A 26124-nucleotide genomic window follows, 5' to 3' on the forward strand; every position below is an offset into this window, starting at 1 on the left:
CTTATTACATGAATGATATGTGAATGATATAATTCCTGAATTCTGACATGTCTAAGAATGCCTTCTTGCCGAACTGTAGATGATATTTGATGAATACATAATTCATAGGTCACACTCATACCTTGTGCTGACGCAGCTTTACTAACTTTAGAGTTTTAGTGTAGTGTTATGGAATAGTTCAAAGCCCACTGATTTTTGTTCCTTTGTAGCCAACTTACTTTCGCGCTTATATTATCATCAGTTAGTGGATAAATAAACTATGGTACATCCTAACAATGTAATAATATTATTCAGTGCTAAAAAGAAATAAACTATCAAGGCATGCAAAAGACATGGAGGAAACTTAAGTGCATATTACTAGGTGAAAGAAGCCAATCTGAAAAGGATGCGTAATGTATGATTTCAATTATAAGATATTCTGGAAAAGGCAAAACTAAGGAGACAGTAAAAAGATCACTGATTACCAGGGGTTGGGGTGTGGAGGAATGAATTGGCAGAGCACAGGATTTTTAAGGCAGTGAAACTATCCTATATGATACTACAGTGGTAGATAAATATCATTGTACATTTATTAACACCCATAGAACATACAACACAAAGAGTGAACTCTAATGTGAACTATGGACTTTGGGTGATGGTGTGTGAATGTAGGTTCATCAATTACACACACAAAAAAAGGTACCACTCTGGGCAGGATGTTCATAGTTGGGGAGGTTGTGCATGTGTGGGAACAGGGAGTATATGAGAACTCTCTGTAGTTTCTGCTCAACTTTGCTGTGAAACTAAAACTGCTCTTAAAAATAAAGTTTATTAATTTAAAAAAAAAAACTTGCTGCTGGTTAGTGACTCTCAACTATAATATTTATCATTTCCCCCAAATTAAAAAATGTTATAGGTATAAATATTAATTATTTATCTCATTAACATAAATGCTTATTTTTACTCTCAAAAGCAAAATAAGAAAATGATTAAAAAGTATGAAAGAGATAAGAGAACATGATAAAATGTGTGAGAGATAAGAGAACAATTGTTTCATTAAAACAATTACTTAGCTTCACCTTTACCCTAAATTTTAGCTTAATTTTCAACCAAAATTTAAGGAATATCAGATAGAAAGGCTCAGAGATGTAATTAAAACCAGGACATTTATTATAAATCAACAGTTTTGCCATTCACAATTGAAAACAGCAGTGTGGTAAAACAGACCACTGAACCTGAACTTCAGAACACCTGATCTGCCACTTGTTAACAATATGTGGGCAAGTAACCTAACCTCTGAAGTTTGTTTTCGCATCTGTAAAACTTCCTAGGAGTTTTGTTAAGATTAAATGAAAACACATGAAAATGCTGGTACCCATAAAAGGTAAAAAATGTAACATCAACTGAAAATTCTGAATCAGATTAAATTTCTCTTATCATCAAAGTTAAGATACATTTTCCTCAGTCTTAGGAATTTTTATTCCTAATATAAAATAAATTGTCACATGTCTTATAAACTTTATACTTATAGCTGAATATTTCTTCAGTCATCACTGTCACTTCCTGATTCACTCAGCTGCAAATCATTTCCTAAAATAAAAAAAGGAAAACTGTAGTAATTGAATATTTAATATTTTAATATTTAATATTTTTGGATAACATAGATGTTTTACAAAATATAACCCCAAGGTGATCCTGTTTAGCCATCATTATGTCTTTAAATTATAGGATAAGCAATCTGATTATTAGTCACATCAGTAGCAACTCAAAGAATTACTATTACCTGTAAAGAAAAAATAAACCACCAATCTTCAGCACAGTTTTAGTGTCACTTGGCATCTACTGATATTTTAGTCTTCTTTCACATACCAACATCACCCTTCTTTTATACCACTGATTTAATTACATCAGGAAATGAGGAGAAAATGTGGTTCAGAAGATCAGACTATTTTGAAGAGTGAAAAAACGTATAATTTTTTACTTCAAATTCAGTCAAAGTCATTAAGTAGTATATGTTAAAGAGTACCTCATCATTGATTCTTTTGTAATTCATCCATGTTCTTACAGTCATGGAACTTACATTCCAGTGGGGGAGACAGACAATAAACAAATATATAATGTAATATTTATCCTAAGTAGGGATAAATATTACATTATTTAGATAGGTCTGGGGAGATTGATGAGAGATGCTATTTTAAATAGGGTAGTTAGGAATGCCTCCTCAAGGTGGGACATTAGAACAGAGATCCAAATGTAGAGAGAGAGTAATGAAAATACAGAGGTGGGGGAAAATGTCCAGGCTCAGGAAAAAGCAAATACAAATGCCCCAAGGCAGAAGCATGCTTCTTGTGTTCTCTGACAGCAAGAACACCCCTGTGGCTGGAGTGGAATGAATGAGGAAGAGAATGTAGGGAAATAGGTCAGAAAGATATCCAGAAGACCATGGTGTGTAGATCATGGAAAAAACTTTAGATTTTGTTTGAAATGTAATGGGAATTCAATTCACTGGAAAATTTTAAACAGGCAACTGACTTGAACACTATTGTATATCAGTGAATAGACTATAATGGTGTGGAGGAAACATGGAATCAGGGAGAACAGTTATGAGTCTATGCAGTTTCTCATGTCAGATATATCAGCTTTGAGAAAGACAAATACTGTATGACTTCACTTATATGTGGAATCTAAAAAACAAAACAAATGAACATATAAAAAGGAACAGAGTGACAAATACAGGGAACAAACAGGTGCCAGAGGGGAGGTGGATAGGGTGAGGAGAGAAATAGATGAGGTACAAACTTTCAGTTATAAAATAGTGACAAGTATGAAATGTACATTGTGGGGAGTATAGTCAGTAACTATGTAGTATCTTTGTATGGTGACAGATGGCAACTAGACTTATGGTAATCGCTTTGAAATGTACAGAAATATCAAATCACTATGCTGTGTACCAAGAACTAACATAGTGTTGTAGGTCAATTATACTTCAAAAACAAACAAACTCAGAGAAAAAGATCAGATCTGTGGCTACCATGAGTGGGGGGTTGGGGGGAGGGGAAATTAGATAAAAGGCAGTCAAAAGGTACAAACTTCCAGCTATAAGATAAATACTAGGGATGTAATGTATAACATGATAAAAATAATTAACACTGTTGTATGTTGTATATGAAAGTTGTTAAGAGAGTAAATCCTAAGAGTTCTTGTTGCAAGGAAAAAAATTTTTTCCTATTTCTTTAATGTTTTATGTATATGAGATGATGGATAGTCACTAAACCTATAGTGGTAATCATTTCAGGATGTATGTAGTTAAACAGTTGTACACTTTAAAATTATACAGTGCTGTATGTTAATTATATCTCAATAAAACTGGGGAAAAAAGAAGTAATATTGGCTTAGACTCAGGTGGTTCAGGTGAAGGTGGTGCTAAGTGGTCAGATTTATAATTTGCTTTGAAGATAGAGCTTACAGGACTATCAACAGTACTGGACTTAGTGCATGAGAGAAAGAGAAAAGTGAAGGATGACCCCCAAGATTTCTGGTCTAAACAACTGGATAAATGGTGGTATCATTTACTGAGATGAGAAAAGCCAAAGGAACAAGATTGTGTAAAAAAAAAATCACAAGTTCAATTTTTAACAAGGTACATTTGAAATACCTAGTAAATATTCAAGTATATATGGTATAGGCAATTGGATATACAAGTCTGAAGCTCAGGGTAGAGGCTACAGCCGCAAAAGATTTGGGAGTCATTGATTACAGGGGGTTTATTTGAAGCTATAGGATTGGATAAATCTTTTGGGTGGTAAATTACAATGGTTAACAAACTCTTGTATTTTTAAACTACTCCACAATCAACAAAAGCTGGCATATTTTGAAGTTAATATCCAATTTAAGATGCGTACTTTTTAGGCCATATATAAGCTGCTGTAAGATACCTCAGTCCACTGCATGAACTCCAGAACTAATTACGTCACTTGATAAAGAAGCCTGCTAAAGTTTCATTTGTGCATCTGGTTCACATGACCATTTTCTTATGTTCAAGGCTTAAGTTTCTACTTATTATACAACTATTGTATGGCATAAGAATGTTTATCTTGATGTGATGCCTGTAAAATGAGTTTCTCAAGTGATACAAACCCAAATGTCCTGAGTTCCGTTTTTCTTAATAGACTTCATACTACGGAGGTTATAAGCACAGCATTACCATGCTGTTGGTTGAAATGTTCAGTTTTGAAGATATGAGATTAGCCTTTGAATATGAGATGCTTAGTAAAGGAAATATGTTTTCAATCAAAATGGTAATTATGACTTGGAAAAAAGAGTATACCCATAGCAAATGCATTCAGATACCTAAACCAATGTTTCTCAATGAGAGCAATACTGCCCCCTAGGAGATGTTATAGAAATGTACGTGAGGGGTTGCTTGTCCCAGGGATTTGCAGATTGCTAGTGGCATTTAGTGAACAGGGAACTTAGGAATTTTAAATGTCTTGTAATGCAAGGACCAGTCGTAAACAATAAAGAACTCTTCTACATTCTGTAAAACTTTTGAAAGTCCAGTGGGATACTCATGTACTTGAGAGATCTGTTTATAATTTTAAGGTCAGAACTAATTGCATTTTTATAAACTAAAAGTATCCTTTTGCACAGATATAAAATTCTCTGAAATTTACAAGGATGCAACTATCATGTAAACTGAAAGAAGACTTTACTTTTATTTTGAGACATTTACAAAGATTTTTTTCAATTGTTTCTGAAAACACAGTGATATCTATGTTGCTCATTGGCTTTGGGTCAGCAATACAGCACCTCAAAACTTATCTGTGTACGCAGTTCTATGAATATGTATGTATATACCTTTCCAGTCCTTATTTTAACAAGATAAATAAAAAGAAAAATTATTGACATATGAGTTGAATATTGCCTTGCTTCCCTTAATTCCAAATATATTCATTAAAAGTAAGTGCAAACATATGGCACTTTGTTATGTTGTCTCACCAGGGCTGAACATTTACAAAGTAGAATATATATTACTTTATTATAAACTATTTTCATTTTGTCTTAATAGTACATTAATTATTTTCAAAGATGTATGTACCTAGATGATATTAAGCTATAAAATTCATTTCAGAATAGTAAAGGGGACTTAAATATATGTTATAAAAGAGGGTGTTGAGTCTGCTAAGGTTGAAAATGGGATGACTGCAGTAACAATAAAAAAGGGTTTATTTCCTCTTAGGAAACTTAAAGTTTGGATAAAATATATCAAGCAAAGAAATTCACTATTTTTTTAAAAGAAATTCCAAGTGGTTACTACTTGTATAACAAGATTGCTGCTGATTTTTCCATATCATTTTTGCATCCAAAATATTTCTAAATTCTTTTACTATTTCTATATTTGTGGATTCCTTTGGATTTTCTATGTAGACAATTACATTGTCTACAAATAAGGATCATTTTATTTCCTGTTTCCAATTCTTATTTTCATTTCTTTTACTTGTTTTACCACATTTTCTAGAACCTTCAGTACAACGTTGAATAGAAATCATGATATTAGTCCTCCTTGTCTTCTTCCTGACTTTAATGGAAATGCTTCTGGAGTCTCTACTAGTATAATGTTGGCAGTAGTTTTGTTCTTTGTGATTAACTTTTATAACGTTAAGGAAATTCCCTTATAATCAATCTTCAGTAAAAGTTTTAAAATTAATAAATACTGACTGTTGTCAAATTCAAATTTGTTGAAATGATCATACAGCTTTATTCCTGTAATCTGTTAATGTGGTAAATTATATTGATATCATTCCAGATATTGAACATTTCCTACATTTCTGTGATGAGCTTTACTTGGTCATGATTTAGCTTGCTTGTTTTAAGTACAGTGGTTATTCAATTTGCTAATATCTTATTTAGTAATTTTACATCCATGTTCTTAAGTGAAATTGGTCTATAATGCTTTTTGTCTTGTTCCTGTTCAGTTTTGATATTGAGATTACTCTAGAATTATAAATGAACTGGGTTGCTTACCCTACTCTTCTATTCTCTGAAACAGTTTGTAGAAGATAAGAATTGTTTGTTCCTTGAAGATCTGCTAAAATTCATCTGTAAAATTATCTTCAATTTTCTAGCATCTTGGGGATATGGAGATAGGATGAAGGAGGAAGAGATGTTAATTGTTAATGGTTTCTTCAGACTTTCCACTTCTTTTTGAGTCAGATTTGGTAAATTATACTTTTTCCTAGAAAATCATCCATTTTTATGCCAAATTTACTGGGATAAAATTTTTGTAAAGTTTCCATAATTAAAAAAATAAAAACATACCATAATTTTAACCACTTTTTCATTCCTAATACTGTGTTTTACTCTTTTCTTCTTCATCAGCCCTAGTTACAGGTTGGTCTTCTTATAAGTTTTCAAAGAAATAACTTATAGTCTTGTTGATTCTCTAATGTTTCTTTGCTATCTATTATACTAATTTCAATTCTAATCTATAATACTTCTCTTTCCTGCTTTAAGATCTTATTGTTCTTCTAGTTCCTAAAGGTGAAACTTTCACACATTTATTTTCAATTTTTTTTAAAAAAGAACATTTTGAGGCTACAAATTTACCTCTATCATTTTGGTTTCACCCCAAAATTGTTGAGATATTTCTGATATTGCTTAATTATAAATATTTTATAATTTCATTGTAATTTCCTTTTAACGTGTAAATCACTAGGTATGTGCTCCAAAGTTTCTAAGCATGTATTTTAAACTATTTTTTGTTATTTATTTATATTCTCATTGTTTTATAGTCATGTGATATGATCAATAAAATATGAATTCTTTTAAATGTGTTATTTCATTTGTCCTAGTAGAAAGTAATTTCCATAAATGGTTTTTATTTATATTCTTAAAAGAATGCCTGCTTCTCATTTTTAGATTGTAAGATTCTACGTATTTACTGTTAGAACGGGCATGTTCAGCCTCCCAAGCAATAGAAATAAAAACAAAAACAAATGGGAGCTAATCAAACTTACAAGCTTTTGCACAGCAAAAGAAACCATAAACAAAACAAAAAGACAACCTACAGAATGGGAGAAAATATTTGCAAATGATGCAACTGACAAGGGCTTAATTTCCAAAATATACAAACAGCTCATATGACTGGCAAGGGCTTAATCTCTAAAACATACAAACAGCTCATACAACTTGACAACAAAAAGACAAACAACCCAATCGAAAAATGGGCAGAAGACCTAAAGAGACATTTCTCCAAAGAAGAAATACAAATGGCTAATAGGTACATGAAAAGATGCTCAACACCACTAATTATTAGAGAAATGCAAATCAAAACTACAATGAGGTACCACTTCTCACTGGTCAGAATGGCCATCACTAAAAAGTCTACAAATAAAAAATGCTGGAGAGGGTGTGGAGAAAAGGGAACCCTTCTACACTGTTGGTGGGAATGTAAGTTGGTATAGCTACTGTGGAAAACAGTATGGAGGTTCATCAGAAAACTAAAAATATAATTACCATATGATCCAGCAATCCCACTCCTGGGCATATATCCAGACAAAACTATAATTCAAAAAGATGCATGCACCCCTGTGTTCATAGCAACACTATTCACAATAGCCAAGACATGGAAACAACCTAAATGCCCATCTACAGATGAATGGATAAAGAAGATGTGGTACATATATACATATATACAATGGAATACTACTCAGCCATAGAAAAGAACGAAATAATGCCATTTGCAGCAACATGGAAGCAACTAGAGATTATCATACTAAGTGAAGTAAGTCAGAAAGAGAAAGACAAATACCATACGATATCACTTATATGTGGAATCTAAAAGATGACACAAATGAACCTATCTATGAAACAGAAACAGAGTCAGGTACAGAGAATAGACTGGTGGCTGCCAAGGGGGAGGGTGGTAGAAGAGGGTTGGATTGGGAGTTTGGGATTAGCAGATGGAAACTGGTATATATAGAATGGGTAAACAACAAGGTCCTACTGTATAGCACAGGGAACTATATTCAATATCCTGTGATAATGGAAAAGAATATGAAAAAGAATGTATATAAATAAATATATATATATAACTGAGTCACTTTGCTGTATAGCAGTAATTAACACAACATTGTAATTCAACTATACTGCAATAAAAATAAATTTTAAAAAAGGTATAAAAAAGAAAAAATAAATGTGAACACAGACACACAGAGAAGGAAGACAGAGATCAAGTTTGGAGCACTGTGTCTACAAGCCAAGGAACACCAAGGATTGCCAGCAACCACCAGAAGCTAGGAGAGTCACAAAACAGATTCTTTTTCAGATCCTCTAGAAGAAATCAACCCTTCTGACACTTTCATTTTAACTCCTGGACTCCAGAACTGTGAGAGAATACATTTCTGTTGTTTTAAATCACCTAGTTCGTGATATTTCCTAGCATCCCTAGAAAAGTATCACAGTGTAGTTCCTTCCATTTGTTTGTGCTCTTGCAAAAAATAAATTGCTTCCTATGACCAATTTTAATTTACATAAATGACACTGTGCTGTGGACCAAAAAAAAAAAAAGAAAAAAGATAGAATTTATTATATTAAAAAAAAGGGCATGTTAATTGTGTTGTTCAAAGATTTTATACCCTTACTAAATTCTGTATCCTTGATTACAGATACATTAAAGCTACCATTACAATAGACTTGTCAATTTCCCCTACTTCTGTCAATTTTTGTTTTATATATACAAATACACATATGTAACTACATTTTAAAATATGTAGTTACATACATTGTGAAGGTATATTATTATGGGCATACAAATTCATTACTGTTTATCCTCCTAGTATTTGTCATTATTTGGCCATTCAAGAAATCAGATGCTATAATTTCACTTCTCAAGTTATAAATAATAGCACTAAATACATAAATATCTGGAAGTTCAAAAGACCTTTCCTAGTCCCTAATTAACACATAGTTTTACACTACCATAACGACAACCACAGTTTTACTCTACCACCCATGCTTGGCTCCTCCCTTATTTACTTCTGTTATTAAGTTAGAGCAAGTCGGTCTTTCCTAGATATTTACTTTACCGTTAAAATTAACACAGTGAGATTAGTTTTAAATATACAGAAAGTCCCATTCTCCCCCAGAGAGTATCAACCTGCATGCCTTTATCAAAAAGAATTTACTGAGCATCTACTACGTATCAGGTACTGTGCCAGGTGCTAGTATTCAGTGATAAGCAAAATAAGCAAGATCACTGCCCTCCTGGAGCTTATACTTTAGAAGAGAACAAATCAAATAAATATAAATTTATAAATGATAATTGATATAAAGAAGATATTGCTCTGAAGGTCTATAACAAGGGGGATTTCATCTTTTCATAAAGGTCAAGAAAGGCTTTCTTGACAAAGTATATATAAAACTACAATCTAAAGGAGAAAAAGTTAACTACATGAAAAGAAAGAACTATTTCTAGCTGAATGGACAGTACGGGTATAGTCCCTGAGGTAGGCAAAAGTATTTGAGTATGGTGACAAAAAGAAGGAAAATGTTGCTAGAACAGAAAGGGCAAGACTCTTACGTTAAAATGTTTTGTCTCTATCCTAAAAGAAATTATAAGCTATTGTAAAGTTTAAAGTAGGAGAGACAAATAATACTTGAATTATGAAAAGATCAATATGGCCGCAATGTACTTAGTAGATCAAAAATGGGTTTGAGTAGATAAGTGGTGAACCAGTTAGAAAGTCATTGCATTGTTAAAGCAAGAAATAATGGTAAGTTTAACTAGAGTGATAGTGGTGGAGATGCAGAAAAGTAGATGACTTTGAGATTAAGAAGGTAATATAAACAGGACTTGGTGAAGGTGAAGGATTGACTATACTGTAAAGAGGGAGAGAAACTCAACCCTAGAATACAATCACTTCTGGTTTGCATAATTAGATGATTCCTGCCTTTCACTAGGAAGAAACATAGTGAAATATTATAAATTGGTTTTGGACAGGGTGAATTTGAAATGCCTTTTAATATGAGATGTGTTGGACTTATGTGTCTAGAGCTCAGAGGTATGGGTCAGAGATGCAAATTTACAAGTTATCTATATATAAGTATTGAGTGCAACAGAAATATGGAGATTATCTACGGAAAGAATATAGAATAAAACAAAAAAAGGACCTAGAATTAAGCCTTGCAGAACCCCAGCTCTAATGACTGAGTAAAAGCTTATAAACTAGCAAAGAAGAGACAGAAAAGTACCTAGAAAGGTAGGAGAAAAGCCAATAGGACGTTATGTTACAGAGTCAAAAGGAAATGAATAATTCAATAAGAAGGTAATAGTTGAGATGGCAGACAGCAGAAGCAAGAAGAATGACAATTCTGCAGCCTGTGGAACGAAAACCACATTCACAGAAAGATAGACAAAATGAAAAGGAAGAGGACTATGTACCAGATAAAGGAACAAGATAAAACCCCAGAAAAACAACTAAATGAAGTGGAGATAGGCAACCTTCCAGAAAAAGAATTCAGAATAATGATAGTGAAGATGATCCAGGACCCTGGAAAAAGAATGGAGGCAAAGATCAAGAAGATGCAAGAAATGTTTGACAAAGACCTAGAAGAATTAAAGAACAAGCACCTAGAAAAATTAAAGAACAAATAAACAGAGATGAACAATACTATAACTGAAATGAAAAATCCACTAGAAGGAATCAATAGCAGAATAACTGAGGCAGAAGAATGGATAAGTGACCTGGAGGACAAAATGGTGGAATTCACAGCTGCGGAACAAAATAAAGAAAAAAGAATGAAAAGAAATGAACACAGCCTAAGAAACTTCTGGGACAACATTAAACGCAACAACATTCACATTATAGGGGTCCCAGAAGGAGACAAGAAAGAGAAAGGACTCGAGAGAATATCTGAAGAGATTATAGTTGAAAACTTCCCTAACATGGGAAAGGAAATAGCCACCGAAGTCCAGGAAGTGCAGAGAGTCCCAGGCAGGATAAACCCAAGGAGAAATACACCGAGACACAGAGTAATCAAAATGACAAAAATTAAAGACAAAGAAAAATTACTGAAAGCAACAAGGGAAAAACTACAATAACATACAAGGGAACTCCCATAAGGTTAACAGCTGATTTCTCAGCAGAAACTCTACTAGCTAGAAGGGAGTGGCATGATATATTTAAAGTGATGAAAGGAAAGAAACTACAACCAAGATTACTTTACCACGCAAGGATCTCATTCAGATTTGACACAGAAATCAAAAGGTTTATAGACAAGCAAACACTAACAGAATTCAGCACCACCAAACCAGGTCTACAACAAATGCTAAAGGAACTTCTCTAAGTGGGAAACACAAGAGAAGAAAAGGATGCACAAAAACAAACCCATAACCATGAAGAAAATGGTAATAGGAACATACATAGCGATAATTACCTTAAACGTGAACGGATTAAATGCTCCAACCAAAAGACACAGGCTCACTGAATGGATACGAAAACAAGACCTGTATATATGCTGTCTACAAGAGACCCACTTCAGACCTAGGGACACATACAGACTGAAAGTGAGGGGATGGAAAAAGATATTCCATGCAAATGGAAATCAAGAGAAAGGTGTAGTAGCAATACTCATATCAGATAAAATAGACTTTCAAACAAAGAATGTTACAAGAGACAAGGAAGGACACTACATAATGATCAAGGGATCAATCCAAGAAGAAGATATAACAATTATAAATATATATACACCCAACATAGGAGCACCTCAATACATATGGCAACTGCTAACAGCTATAAAAGAGAAAATCGACAGTAACACAATAATAGTGGGGGACTTTAACACCTCACTTACACCAATGGACAGATCCTCCAGACAGAAAATTAATAAGGAAACACAAGCTTTAAATGACACAATAGACCAGATAGATTTAATTGATATTTATAGGACATTACATCCAAAACAGCAGATTACACTTTCTTCTCAAGTGCACATGGAACATTCTCCAGGATAGATAACATCTTGGGTCAAAAGACAAGCCTTAGTAAATTTAAGAAAATTGAAATCATAACAAAGCGTCTTTTCTGACCACAACACTATGAGATTAGAAATCAATCACAGGGAAAAAAATGTAAAAAACACAAACTCATGGAGGCTAAACAATACGTTACTAAGTAACCAAGAGATCACTGAAGAAATCAAAGAGGAAATCAAGAAATATCTAGAGACAAATAACAATGAAAACACGATGATCCAAAACCTATGGGATGCAGCAAAAGCAGTTCTAAGAGGGAAGTTTACAGCAATACAATCCTACCTCAAGAAACAAGAAAAATCTCAAATAAACAATCTAACCTTAAAACCTAAAGAAACTAGAGAAAGAAGAACAAATAAAACCCAAAGTTAGTACAAGGAAAGAAATCATAAAGATTAGAGCGGAAATAAATGAAATAGAAACAAAGAAAACAATAGCAAAGATCAATAAAACTAAAAGCTGGTTCTTTGAAAAGATAAACAAAACTGATAAACTTTTAGCCAGACTCATCAAGAAAAAGAGGGAGAGGACTCAAATCAATACAATTAGAAATGAAAAAGAAGAAGTTACAATGGACACCGCAGAAATACAAAGCATCATAAGAGACTACTACAAGCAACTCTATGCCAATAAAATGGACAACCTGGAAGAAATGGACAAATTCTTAGAAAGGTATAACCTTCCTAGACTGAACTAGGAAGAAATAGAAACTATGAACAGACCAATCACAAGTAATGAAATTGAAACTGTGATTAAAAGTCTTCCAACAAACAAAAGTCCAGGACCAGATGGCTTCACAGGTGAATTCTATCAAACATTTAGAGAAGAGCTAACACCCATCCTTCTCAAACTCTTCCAAAAAAATTGCAGAGGAAGGAACACTCCCAAATTCATTCTATAAGGCCACCATCACCCTGATACCAAAAACAGACAAAGATACTACAAAAAAAGAAAATTACAGACCAATATCACTGATGAATACAGACGCAAAAATCCTCAACAAAATACTAGCAAACAGAACCCAACAACACATTAAAAGCATCATACACCATGATCAAGTGTGGTTTATCCCAGGGATGCAAGGATTCTTCAGTGTATGCAAATCAATCAATGTGATACACCATATTAACAAATTGAAGAATAAAAACCATATGATCATCACAATAGATGCAGAAAAAGCTTTTGACAAAATTCAACACCCATTTATGATAAAAACTGTCCAGACAGATCATCCAAAATGAAAATAAATAAGGAAACACAAGCTGTAAATGATACATTAAACAAGATGGACTTAATTGATATTTATAGGACATTCCACCCAAAAACAACAGAATACACATTTTTCTCAAGTGCTCATGGAACATTCTCCAGGATAGATCATATCTTGGGTCACAAATCAAGCCTTGGTAAATTTAAGAAAATTGAAATTGTATCAAGTATCTTTTCCGACCACAACGCTATGAGACTAGATATCAATTACAGGAAAATATCTGTAAAAAATACAAACACATGGAGGCTACACAATACACTACTTAATAACGAAGTGATCACTGAAGAAATCAATGGGGAAATCAAAAAATACCTAGAAACAAATGACAATGGAGACACGATGACCCAAAACCTATGGGATGCAGCAGAAGCAGTTCTAAGAGGGAAGTTTATAGCAATACAATCCTACCTCAAGAAACAAGAAACATCTTGAATAAACAACCTAACCTTGCACCTAAAGCAATTAGAGAAAGAAGAGCAAAAAAACCCCAAAGCTAGCAAAAGGAAAGAAATCATAAAGATCAGATCAGAAATAAATGAAAAAGAAATGAAGGAAACAATAGCAAAAATCAATGAAACTAAAAGCTGGTTCTTCAAGAAGATAAACAAAATTGATAAACCATTAGCCAGACTCATCAAGAGAAAAAGGGAGAAGACTCAATTCAATAGAATTAGAAATGAAAAAGGAGAAGTAACCACTGACACTGCAGAAATACAAACGATCATGAGAGATTACTACAAGCAACTCTATGCCAATAAAATGGACAACCTGGAAGAAATGGACAGATTCTTAGAAATGCACAACCTACCGAGACTGAACCAGGAAGAAATAGAAAATATGAACAGACCAATCACAAGCACTGAAGTTGAAACTGTGATTAAAAATCTTCCAACAAACAAAAGCCCAGGACCAGATGGCTTCACAGGCGAATTCTATCAACATTTAGAGAAGAGCTAACACCTATCCTTCTCAAACTCTTTCAAAATATTGCAGAGGGAGGAACACTCCCCAACTCATTCTACGAGGCCACGATCACCCTGATACCAAAACCAGACAAAGATGTCACAAAGAAAGAAAACTACAGGCCAATATCACTGATGAACATAGATGCAAAAATCCTCAACAAAATACTAGCAAACAGAATCCAACAGCACATTAAAAGGATTATACACCATGATCAAGTGGGGTTTATTCCAGGAATGCAAGGATTCTTCAATATACGCAAATCAATCAACGTGATACATCATATTAACAAATTGAAGGAGAAAAACCATATGATCATCTCAATAGATGCAGAGAAAGCTTTCGACAAAATTCAACACCCATTTATGATAAAAGCCCTGCAGAAAGTAGGCATAGAGGGAACTTTCCTCAACGTAATAAAGGCCATATATGACAAACCCACAGCCAACATTGTCCTCAATGGTGAAAAACTGAAACTTTTGAACACAAAACTGAAAGTTTGAACACAAAAGGAACACAAATTGGAAAAGAAGTAAAGCTGTCACTGTTTGCAGATGACATGATACTATACACAGAGAATCCTAAAGATGCCACCAGAAAACTACTAGAACTAATCAATGAATTTGGTAAAGTTGCAGGATACAAAATTAATGTACAGAAATCTCTTGCATTCCTATACACTAATGATGAAAAATGTGAAAGAGAAATTAAGGAAACACTCCCATTTACCACTGCAACAAAAAGAATAAAATACCTAGGAATAAACCTACCTAGGGAAGTAAAAGACCTGTACTCAGAAAACTATAAGACACTGATGAAAGCAATCAAAGATGACACAAACAGATGGAGAGATATACCATGTTCTTGGATTGGAAGAATCAATATTATGAAAATGACTATACTACCCAAAGCAATCTACAGATTCAGTGCAATCCCTATCAAATTACCAGTGGCATTCTTTACAGAACTAGAACAAAAAATCTTAAAATTTGTATGGAGACACAAAAGACCCCGAGTAGCCAAAGCAGTCTTGAGGGAAAAAAACGGAGCTGGAGGAATCAGACTCCCTGACTTCAGACTATACTACAAAGCTACAGTAATCAATACAATATGGTGCTGGCACAAAAACATGAAGATAGATCAATGGAACAGGATAGAAAGCCCAGAGATAAACCCATGCACCTATGGTCAACTAATCTATGACAAAGGAGGCAAGGATATACAATAGAGAAAAGACAGTCTCTTCAATAAGTGGTGCTGGGAAAACTGGGCAGCTGCATGTAAAAGAATGAAATTAGAACACTCCCTAACACCATACACAAAAATAAACTCAAAATGGATTAAAGACCTAAATGTAAGACCAGACACTATAAAACTCTTAGAGGAAAACATAGGCAGAACACTCTTTGATATAAATCACAGCAAGACCTTTTTTGACCCACCTCCTAGAGTAATGGAAAGAAAAACAAAAATAAACACATGGGACCTAATGAAACTTAAAAGCTTTTGCACAGCAAAGGAAACTATAAAGAAAACGCAAAGACAACCCTCAGAATGGGAGAAAATATTTGCAAACGAATCAACGGACAAAGGATTAATCTCCAAAATATATAAACAGTTCATGTAGCTCAATATTAGAATAACAAACAACCCAATCCAAAAATGTGCAGAAGACCTAAATAGACATTTCTCCAAAGAAGACATATAGATGGCCAAGAGGCACATGAAAAGCTGCTCAACATCACTAACTATCAGATAAATGCAAATCAAAACTACAATGAGATATCACCTCACACTGGTTAGAATGGGCATCATCAGAAAATCTACAAACAGCAAATGCTGGAGAGGGTGTGGAGAAAAGGGAACCCTCTTGCACTGTTGGTGGGAATGTAAATTGATACAGCCACTAGGGAGAACAGTATGGAGGTTCCTTAAAAAACTAAAAATAGAATTACCATATGACCCAGCAATCCCACTACTGGGCGTATTCCCAGAGAAAACCATAATTCAAAATGACATATGCACCCCAATGTTCATTGCAGCACTATTTACAATAGCCAGGTCATGGAAGCAACCTAAATGCCCACTGACAGACGAATGGATAAAGATGTGGTACATATATACAATAGAATATTACTCAGCCATAAAAAGGAACGAAATTGGGTCATTTGTAGAGACGTGGATGGAACTAGAGATTGTCATACAGAGTGTAGTAAGTCAGAAAGAGAAAAACAAATATCATATATTAACGCATGTATGTGGAGTCTAGAAAAATGGTACAGATGAACCAGTTTGCAAGGCAGAAATAGACACAGATTTAGAGAACAAACATATGGACACCAAGGGGAGGAAGTGCTGGGGGGGTGCTGGGGGGATGAATTGGGAGATTGGGATTGACATATATACACTGATATGTAAAAAATAGGTAACTAATAAGAAAAAAATAAATTAAAAAAAAAGAAGGTAATGGTTAATACTGTCAAATGAATAAAAAAGAAGTCTTTCTCTGTATGCAAATTTTAGACCATAATCAGTATGGCTCCACTGTGAATTCTTACTTTTCCAATTACTCATGCTTATGTATACTTACTTAAAGTATTCATCAGAAGGCCACTGCTGTCATGATGTTTATTATGACCGGCCACTATCTCAGGAATCCTGCACTGTGGCATGGTAGACATGGTAGGATGTTTTGAGACATAATTCCCTGGATCAGAAGGAGAGGATCTGCACTCTTCATCTTCTGAATCACTAGAACTATCCTCACTGCTTGAAGATGATGAACTTTTGGAATCTGATGAACTATCACAACTACTCATCTGGTCCATTAGACTAGCTTCTGCCTTCAGTTCTGAAAATAAAACAGAAGTTAATAGTTAGCTTAAATAAATATTAACTATAAATATTAAATAAATATAATAAAATTTGAATGTATCAGTTTCTAACAAACTTGAAGGGTAATAAGTAAGACTAAACATACATTTACAGATTTAAAGCATTTTATTTAAAAAGCTCCTCTACTAGTACAAAATGAAAAGTAAAATCCCTCTTACCCCCTCCTCAAGTCCCTTTAATCCTACTCTCCAGGAATAATCACTCCTAACACTTTCTTGTGACCATATATGTTTTAAAATTCTGCTTGGAAACTGGCATTTTAGATTTTGACACCAACTCACCTACTGTTAGAGCCTGAGTGTGGTCTTTGTTACTAACCAACCAAGAGTTTAAAAAAAAAATGTCAGGACTTCCCTGGTGGTGCAGTGGTTAAGAATCCGCCTGCCAATGCAGGGGACACGGGTTCAAGCCCTGGTCTGGGAAGATCCCACATGCCGTGGAGCAACTAAGCCCGTGCGCCACAACTACTAAGCCTGCTCTCTAGATCCTGCAAGTCACAACTACTGAGCGTGCATGCCACAACTACTGAAGTCTGCACACCGCAACAAGAGAAGCCACCGCAATGAGAAGCCTGTGCACTGCAACGAAGAGTAGCCCCCGCCCGCCCCAACTAGAGAAAGCCTGCGCGGAGCAGCAAAGACCCAATGCAGCCAAAATAAATAAATTAATTAATTAATTAATTTTTTTAAAGTCAACTTTTCTGGCAAAAATTGCATCCCTGAACCCAAACCTTTCTTTCCCAGCTCTTCTCTGGCAGTCCTTCTTTCTCCCTGTCCTATGTCTGGACAACATATACACATAGTTCATGGACGCCCCAAAAAATAAAATAAAAAGCTCCTCTGCTATCAAGCCGAGCTATATTCAATGTTGGGATTATGAAAAGTAAAAGACATAGGCAATATCTAAACTTAAATACTATATTTACTTATGCCATTATACTTAATTACCCATGTAACTCAAATAAAATACAAAAAAGAATGTGAACGTTTTAAATTGTAAAAATTGAAATCTGTTTTGTTAGAAACCGTCCTCCAATTCTTTTCTTATTCCCCCAATATATGTAATGCAACACAATACATAGAGATGAATTTTTTCAGTTTTACTGAGGTATAATTGGCAAAAAACTTGCACATATCAAAAGTGTACAACATGATGCTTTGATATACATATACATTGTGAAATGATTACCATAATCAAGTTAATTAACACATAATCTCACATAGTTGCCATTTTGTGTGTGTGTTTGTGTGTGTTTGTGTATTGTGTTAGAAACGCTTGTCTTGACTAGCCTGCTGTTGTTGGATACCTCTTTCAATCTGGGGGAAGAATAAGCCTATCTGAGACGCCTTCTGTAACTAAGCTGGAGTCAGGACATGCTGGGCCTGAATTGTCATCTTCTGAAGGGAGAGGTTATAAGATGCCCTGAATAAGCTGTTCTTCTAGTGCTTCCTTGGGTCCCTAACCAGATTACCTTCCTCTTTCCATCTTTCAGAGTTCTCCTTTGATTCTCTTTTGCATTATTTCCAGGGTTTATAGTTTTACTTAGTGGGGAGAAGCAGAAATAGATAAGCCTATGTCATCTTGTTCCACAATACATTTTAAGAGACTGAACTTACACAGAGTATGTTCTCTATCAAAACAAAATAATTTAAAATTTATAAATGGAACCTAGATAATATTCAAGTAGTTGAGAACTAAACACACTTCTAAGAAACCCATGGGTCAAATACGAAATCAAAAAGATTTCAGAAAATACTTCTAATTGAATGAAAATAAAAACACAACTTATCAAAATCTGTGGAATACAACTAAAGCACAGCTTGGAGAGAAATTTGAAACATTAAATGATTATACTGGGGGGAAAAAGGAAGTCTCAATTAAATGAATTAAGCTGTACCTTAAGAAGTTAGAGAAAGAAGAGCAAATTAAAACTAAAGTAAGCAGAAGGAAAAAAAATAGCAAAAGCACAAAACAAGAAAGACAACAGAAAAAAAAGTGAAAATAAATGAAACATAAATTGACTGCTTGAGATAAATAATGTTGATCAAACTCAACCAGGTTTATCAAGAAAAAAAAGATACTAGATATAAATTACTAATATCCGGAGTGAAAGAGGTGATAGCACTACAGATCTTACAGCATTAAATGAATAGAAAGGAACACTGTGAACTACTTTATGTCCACAAACTCAATAAATTAGATGAAATGGATCAATTCCTTGAAAGGCACAAACTACTAAAGTTCACTCAAGAAGAAACAGATAACCGGAATATCCACAAATCTTCCAAAAAAAACTAAGTTGTAGTTAAAACCCTCCCCACACCCTACACACAGATCACCAGTGACAGATGACTTCACTAGTGAATTCTACCAGTTATTTAAGGAAGAAATAATATCAGTTTGATACAAATGCTTCTGTATAATTAAAAAGGAAGAAATACTTTCCAATTCATTCCTTAGGGCCAGAATTACATATACAAAATCCAACAAAGACATTACCAGAAAAAAAAATATCCCTTATGAACAGACACAAAATTTTTAAAGAAAATTTTACCAAATCACATTTAATAATATATAACAGTGGTTTTCAACCAGCTATGATTTTGTCACCCAGGGAGACATCCAGCAATCTGGAGACATTTTTGGTTGTCACAACTGGGGGCAAGTGGTGATACTAGCATCTAGTGGGTAGAAGCTAGAGACGCTGCTAAACATCCTACAATGCATAAAACAGCCCCTGACAAAGAACCATCCAACTCCAAATGCCACTATTGCTGAGGTTAAGAAATGTCCTATATTAAAAGGACAATACATCATGATTAAGTGGGGTTTTCCAAGGAATATAAACTTCCAAAAATCAATCCATATAATTCACTATATTAAAAACTGAAAAATAAAAGCCATCTCAAAACAGCAGAAATTTCAACAGTGATTCTTGATAAAAACTCAGCAAAATAGAAATAGAAGTTAACCTTATGAAGGACATCTAGGAAAAGCTTACAGCTGAAATCATACATAATTGTAAGGGACTGAATATTTTCCCTCCAGCATCAGAAACAAGAGGTTTTCCACTTTGACCGCCTCTAGTCAACGTTGTATTGAAGGTTCTAATTGGTGCCGTAAGTCATGAAAAAGAAATAAAAGCCATCCAGATTGGAAAGGAAGAGGTGAAATTGTCATTATTTACAGATAACGTGATTGTCTATGTAGAAAAGCTGATGGTATCTACAATAATGCTCTAGAATAGTGAGGTTAGCAAGGTTAAATATACAGGGACAATATACAAAAATCGGTTTTATTTCTATGTACTAGCAATGAGCAATTAGAAATTAAAATCATATAAACAAGAGCATTTATAATAGCTTCGGAAAATTAAATAATTATTAAAAAATTAAATAATTATAGATAATTCTGACAAAATATTTGAAGGACCTGTATGTTGAAAACCATAAAGCATTTCTGAGAGAAATTAAAGATCTAAATAAATGGAGAGAGATACAGTGTTCATGGGTCAGAAGACTCAATATTGTTAAGATGCCAATTTTACCCAAATTGATCTATGGATTCAATGCAATCCCAATAAAAATTTCAACAGGCTCTTTAAGAAATTGAGAAGCTAATTCTAAAATTCACGTGAAAATGGAAGAGTCCTAGAATATGCAAAACAACTTTGTAAGAGAAGAACAAAGTTGTAGGACTAAAATTTCCTGGTTTCAAGACTTATATAAAGCTAAATTATCAAGACAATATGGTGTTGCCATAAAGATAAACAAATAGATCAACATATCAGAATAAAGAGTCCAGAAATAGACACACACAATATGGACAACTGATTTGTTTTTTACAAAGGTGCAAATATATGAGAAAAGACCGTCTTTACAACAAATGGTGCTGGAATAATTCAATATCCACATGCAAAAAAAACACCTTTGATACATACCATGTACCATATACAAAAATTGACTCAAAATGAAGCATGGGCCTAAATGTAAAACTATAAAACTTCTAAAAGAAAACATGAAAGAAAACCTTTGTTACTATGATCTTGGTTTAGGCAAAAAATTTCAATATGACACCAAAAGGAGAATCCAGAAAAAGATGGATAAAATGCATGTATTCAAAATTAAAATCTTTGGCTCTTCAAATTACATTGTTAAGAGAATGAAAAAATACAATCCACAGACTGGGAGAAAATATGTGCAAGGCATGTATCTGATGAAGAACTTGTATTCAAAATATATAAAGAATTCCTAGAAGTCTAATAAGAAAATAAATAATCCAATTTTTTAAATGGGCAAAAGATTTGAATAGACATTGTGCCTGAAGAAAATATAATGATGGCAAATAGGGACATGAAAAGATACTCAACATCATTAGTCATTAGGGAAATGAAAACTAAAGTGACAATGAATATGATCCAACAATCCCACTCCTGGGCATATATCCGGACAAAACCATAATTCAAAAAGATACAAGCACCCCTATGTTCACAGCAGCACTATTTACAATAGCCAAGGCATGGAAACACCTAAATGTCTATTGATAGATGAATGGATAAAAAAGATGTGGTGTGTATACACACGAACACAAACACACACACACATACACACACAATGGAATACTACTCAGCTATAAAAAAGAATGAAATAATGCCATTTGCAGCAACATGGATGGACCTAGAGATTATCATATAAGTGAAGTAAGTCAGAAAGAGAAAGACAAATACCATATGATATTAGTTACATGTGGAATCTAAAACATGACACAAATGAACTTATCTATGAAACAGAAACAGACTCATATACACAGAGAACAGACTTGTGGTTGCCAAGGGGGAGAGGGGGTGGAGCGGGATGGATTGGGAGTTTGGGATTACCAGATGCAAACTATTATATACATTGGTTTGGCCAAAAAGTTCACTCAGGTTTTTCTGCTGAATCGCTTTGCTGTATGCCAGAAACTAACACAACATTGTAAATCAACTATACTTCAATAAAATAAATTTTTAAAAATTCATTTAAAAAAAAAATTAGGCCACAATAAGATACCACTACACACCTCATTAAAACTGATCCAAGCATTGATATAGATGTACACTGCTGGTAGGAATGTAAAATAGTACAACCACTTTGGAAAACATTTTGGCTGTTGTTTAAAAAGTTAAATACACACCTATCATACAATCCAGCTATTTCACTCCTACATATTTACTATGGAGAAAAGAAAACATTTGTCTTTTCAAAGACTTGTATGTTATGTTCATAGCAGCTTTATTTGTAAAAGCCAAAAACTGGAAACAACCCAAATGTCCATCTTCAGGTTGAGCAGATAAACAAATTCCTGTATATCCATAAAGTAGATTACTGCTCAGCAATAAAAAGGAATGAGCTATTGATACAACCTTCAATAATGGATGATTCTTAAAATAATTATGTTTAGTGCAAAAATGAGGACATATTATATGATTCCACTGATACAAATTTCTGGAAAAAGCAAACTAATGATAATGACATAAAGCAGATCAGTAGTTACCTGGGAATGGATGGGGTTGGAAGGAGTGGGAGAGAGGGATTACAAAGGAGGAGGAGGAAACTTTTTAGAGTGATAAATATGTTCATTACCCTGATTGTGGTTGTGGTTGTAATTTTAGGATGTACACATATGTCAAAACCTAGCAAACTGTACTTCAAATACATGAAGATTTTGTGTCAGATACACACAGAAACACACCCGCACAAGTGATCCTACATGATTTCTGAGCCTGGGTAATTAAAAAGATAAAGTTTTGACCTCACTCCTCTGTATCCTTTCTCCCTTCCACTCTCCCTTTCTCGACACTTATTCTTGGAACCCAGCCACTATGTTGTGAGGAAGCCCAGGCCACCTGGAAAGGCAATGTGTAGCTTTTCCAGCTGACAACCCCCAAAGTCTCAGCCAAAAGCCAGCAACAACTGGCAGATGTGAATAAGTGAGTCTTCAAATGATTCCAGCTGCTAGACCCCAAGTCAGTCCAGCTGACACCAGCTGTTCCTAGAACAGCTATGAACTATCTCTACTGAGCCCTACACAAATTGAAGATTTATGAGCAGAAAATATGTTGTCATTGTTTGAAGCCTGCCCAATATTTTCCTTAAATTCCATATATTTGGAAACCACAAAACATTCTTATAAATGATTTATTGTCTAAGAACTGAAATTACAAAAATTTTTAGAATTTAACTACCATGGAAGTGTTAGTCATTTACTAGATGCAGTGATACCTAGAAAGCTATTTATACTCTTAAATGCATACAAAAGATAAATTCAATATAGATGAACTAAGCATCCAATTATAAGAGCAACACAGCAAATTCAAAGCAAGTCAAAGAAGGATATACTTTTTTTAAAGAGCATACATTAATGAAAGAGTAAAAAAAGGAAAAAGAAAATAACAATAAAAATTAAAATAATAGCTAATATTTGAATACTTCCTAGTGCCAGGAATTGCTTTAGGTACTTTATATATATTTATTGCATTTAATCCTCTCAATAATCCTAATTATTATCTCTATTTAAAAAATGAGAAAACATACACAGAGAGAATAAGAGGTTAAGTAAATTTCCCTAGGCCACCCAGCTGATAAGTGATGCAGCTGGGATTTGAATGAGAGTAGTCTGACTCTGAAGATGTCATTCTTAGTCACCACATTAATTATGTCTCACCACGACCAAAAGCTGGTTCACTGAAGCCTAATGAAATGTATCAAATTCTAGAAATATTGGTTAAGAAAAAGAGAGAAAGGGCATGAATAATCAGTGTTAAGAATAAAAACGTGCCATAACTACAGACACTGTAGAGATTTATATGGACAAATTATGCCAGTATTTTGAAAATGTGAATTAAACTAATAATTTTCAAGACAAATATGAATTACCAAAACTGAACGAAGAAATAGACAGATATGAATTACCAAAACTGAATGAAGAAATAGAAACTGAACAAACCTATCGTTATTAAAGAAATTTAGAAAAATCTACCACATACAAACTGTTTCAAGGAATAGCAAAGTATATAAATCCTTTAGAGTACATTCAGACATGTGCATAGATAGACAGGAAAAGGAAGAGAATGTGTTGGAAAGGAAAGAAACTTCTGTAATTTTTTAAAAAACTGAAACCAAAGTGGTAAAATGTTAAATCTAAGTTATAGGTTTATAATCTGTTACATTATTCTCTGTAATTTCTATGTGTTTGAACTATTTCTTAAGAAAAATTCTAAAGGTTAACTGAAATAATGTACAGGAAAACTTGGCACATAGTAGTTGCCCAAAAAATAAAATATAACATATTTTTACATAACATAAAAAGTATACAGGGACTTCCGTGGTGGCACAGTGGATAAGACTCCGTGCTCCCAATGCAGGGGGCCTGGTTCAATCCCTGGTCAGGGAACTAGATTCCACATGCATGCCGCAACTAAGAGTTCGCATGCCACAACTAAGGAGCCCATGTGCCACAACTAAGGAGCCCATGAGCTGCAATTAAGGAGCCCGCCTGCTGCAACTAAGGAGCCCATGTGCCACAACTAAGGAGCCGGCAAGTTGCAACTAAGGAGACCTGGAGACGCAACTAAGGAGCCCTCCTGTCACAACTAAGGAGCCCATGTGCTGGCGAGTTGCTTAGTCGCAACTAAGGAGCTGGCGAGCCACAACTAAGGAGCCTGCCTGCCACAACTAAGACCCAGTGTAACCAAATAAATAAATAAATATTAAAAATATATACAATATAGGCAGAAATTAACATAGTTGCATTAGGGTGGTGAGATTATGAGTGGTTTTACATTAACATTGTTTTTACATTATATTGTCTTCTCAATAAATAATCATTATCTGAAAAATAACAAGTTCATTGTAAAAATTCAAGTAACAATTTGCACCACAGAAAGTGAAAGGTTCCTATAATCCAAACTCCCAAAGATAATGCTTACATTTTAGTATAATTCTTCCAAGTTCGTCTATGCATCTGCAACTATATACACATTTTGTTTTCAAAAATGGTTCATACACACTCACACACATTGTATAATACGTAAAAACTTTTTTACTTAATAATATATTTGGATATCATTCTTTGTTACTAAAATGTGCACTAGCTCTTTTTTAATAGGGATGTATAGTATTGTAATCCCTTCTTGATGTGCATCTAGGATTTTTCCATTTTTTCCTTAGTATAAAAAACGCCACATTGAGCACTCTTATGTGACTGATATAGGTATATCTATGTAATTATGCATCTATCTGTACAAGTTTCACAATAAGAGAAATTTCTAGACTTTCTAGGTAAGGAATAGGCACACTTTTAATTTAATAGTTATTGGCAAATAAGGATGATAATGAAAGCAAAACCTTATATAGTAGTTTCTTTGTGCTAGACCCTGTCCTAAGTGTTTTGCAGGAAAAATTCCTCTACAAAAAAATGTCAATTTATGCTTCTTCAAAAATGTATGAACACATTTATTTCCCTTTATATCCTCACCAGTACTGGATGTTGACAATTATTTTAGCTACTACCAAGCAGATAAGTGAAAAAAATATCTCTTTCCCTATCAAAATACTCATGACATTTTTCACAGAACTAGAACAAATAACCCTCAAATTCGTATGGAACCACAAAGACCCGAAATTGCCAAAGTAGTCTTGAGAAAAGAGAACAAAGCTGGAGGTTTCACACTCCCTGACTTCAGATTTTGCTACAAAGCTACAGTAATCAAAACACCATGATAGGGCTTCCCTGGTGGCACAGTGGTTGGGAGTCTGCCTGCCAGTGCAGGGGATGCGGGTTTGAGCCCTGGTCTGGGAGGATCCCACATGCCGCGGAGCAACTGGGCCTGTGTGTGCCACAACTGCTGAGCCTGCGCTCTAGAGCCTGCGTGCCACAACTACTGAAGCCCGCATGCCTGGAGCACACACTCCGCAACAAAGAGAAGCCACCGCAATGAGAAGCC

At 34.2% G+C, this 26124-nt stretch overlaps 1 protein-coding gene across 4 annotated transcripts in view; it reads right to left on the reverse strand.

Moving 5' to 3' along the window:
* Positions 1–1126: 1126 nt before the first annotated feature.
* The window catches only part of EAF2 (ELL associated factor 2), a 50166-nt gene continuing 25168 nt past the window's right edge, over positions 1127–26124 (reverse strand). For all 4 annotated transcript variants that reach the window (XM_082459422.1, XM_082459425.1, XM_082459423.1 and 1 more), the window contains 2 exons: positions 16837–17097; positions 1127–1569 (listed from right to left, as the gene is read on the reverse strand). In XM_082459422.1, coding sequence (XP_082315548.1) covers positions 1523–1569; positions 16837–17097 — 308 coding nt within the window. In that variant the 3' untranslated portion in view covers positions 1127–1522. The remainder of the gene's footprint in view (positions 1570–16836; positions 17098–26124) is intronic.

This window comes from Balaenoptera physalus, assembly GCF_965194825.1.
Source record: "Balaenoptera physalus genome assembly, chromosome: 4".
Classification (NCBI taxonomy): domain Eukaryota; kingdom Metazoa; phylum Chordata; class Mammalia; order Artiodactyla; family Balaenopteridae; genus Balaenoptera; species Balaenoptera physalus.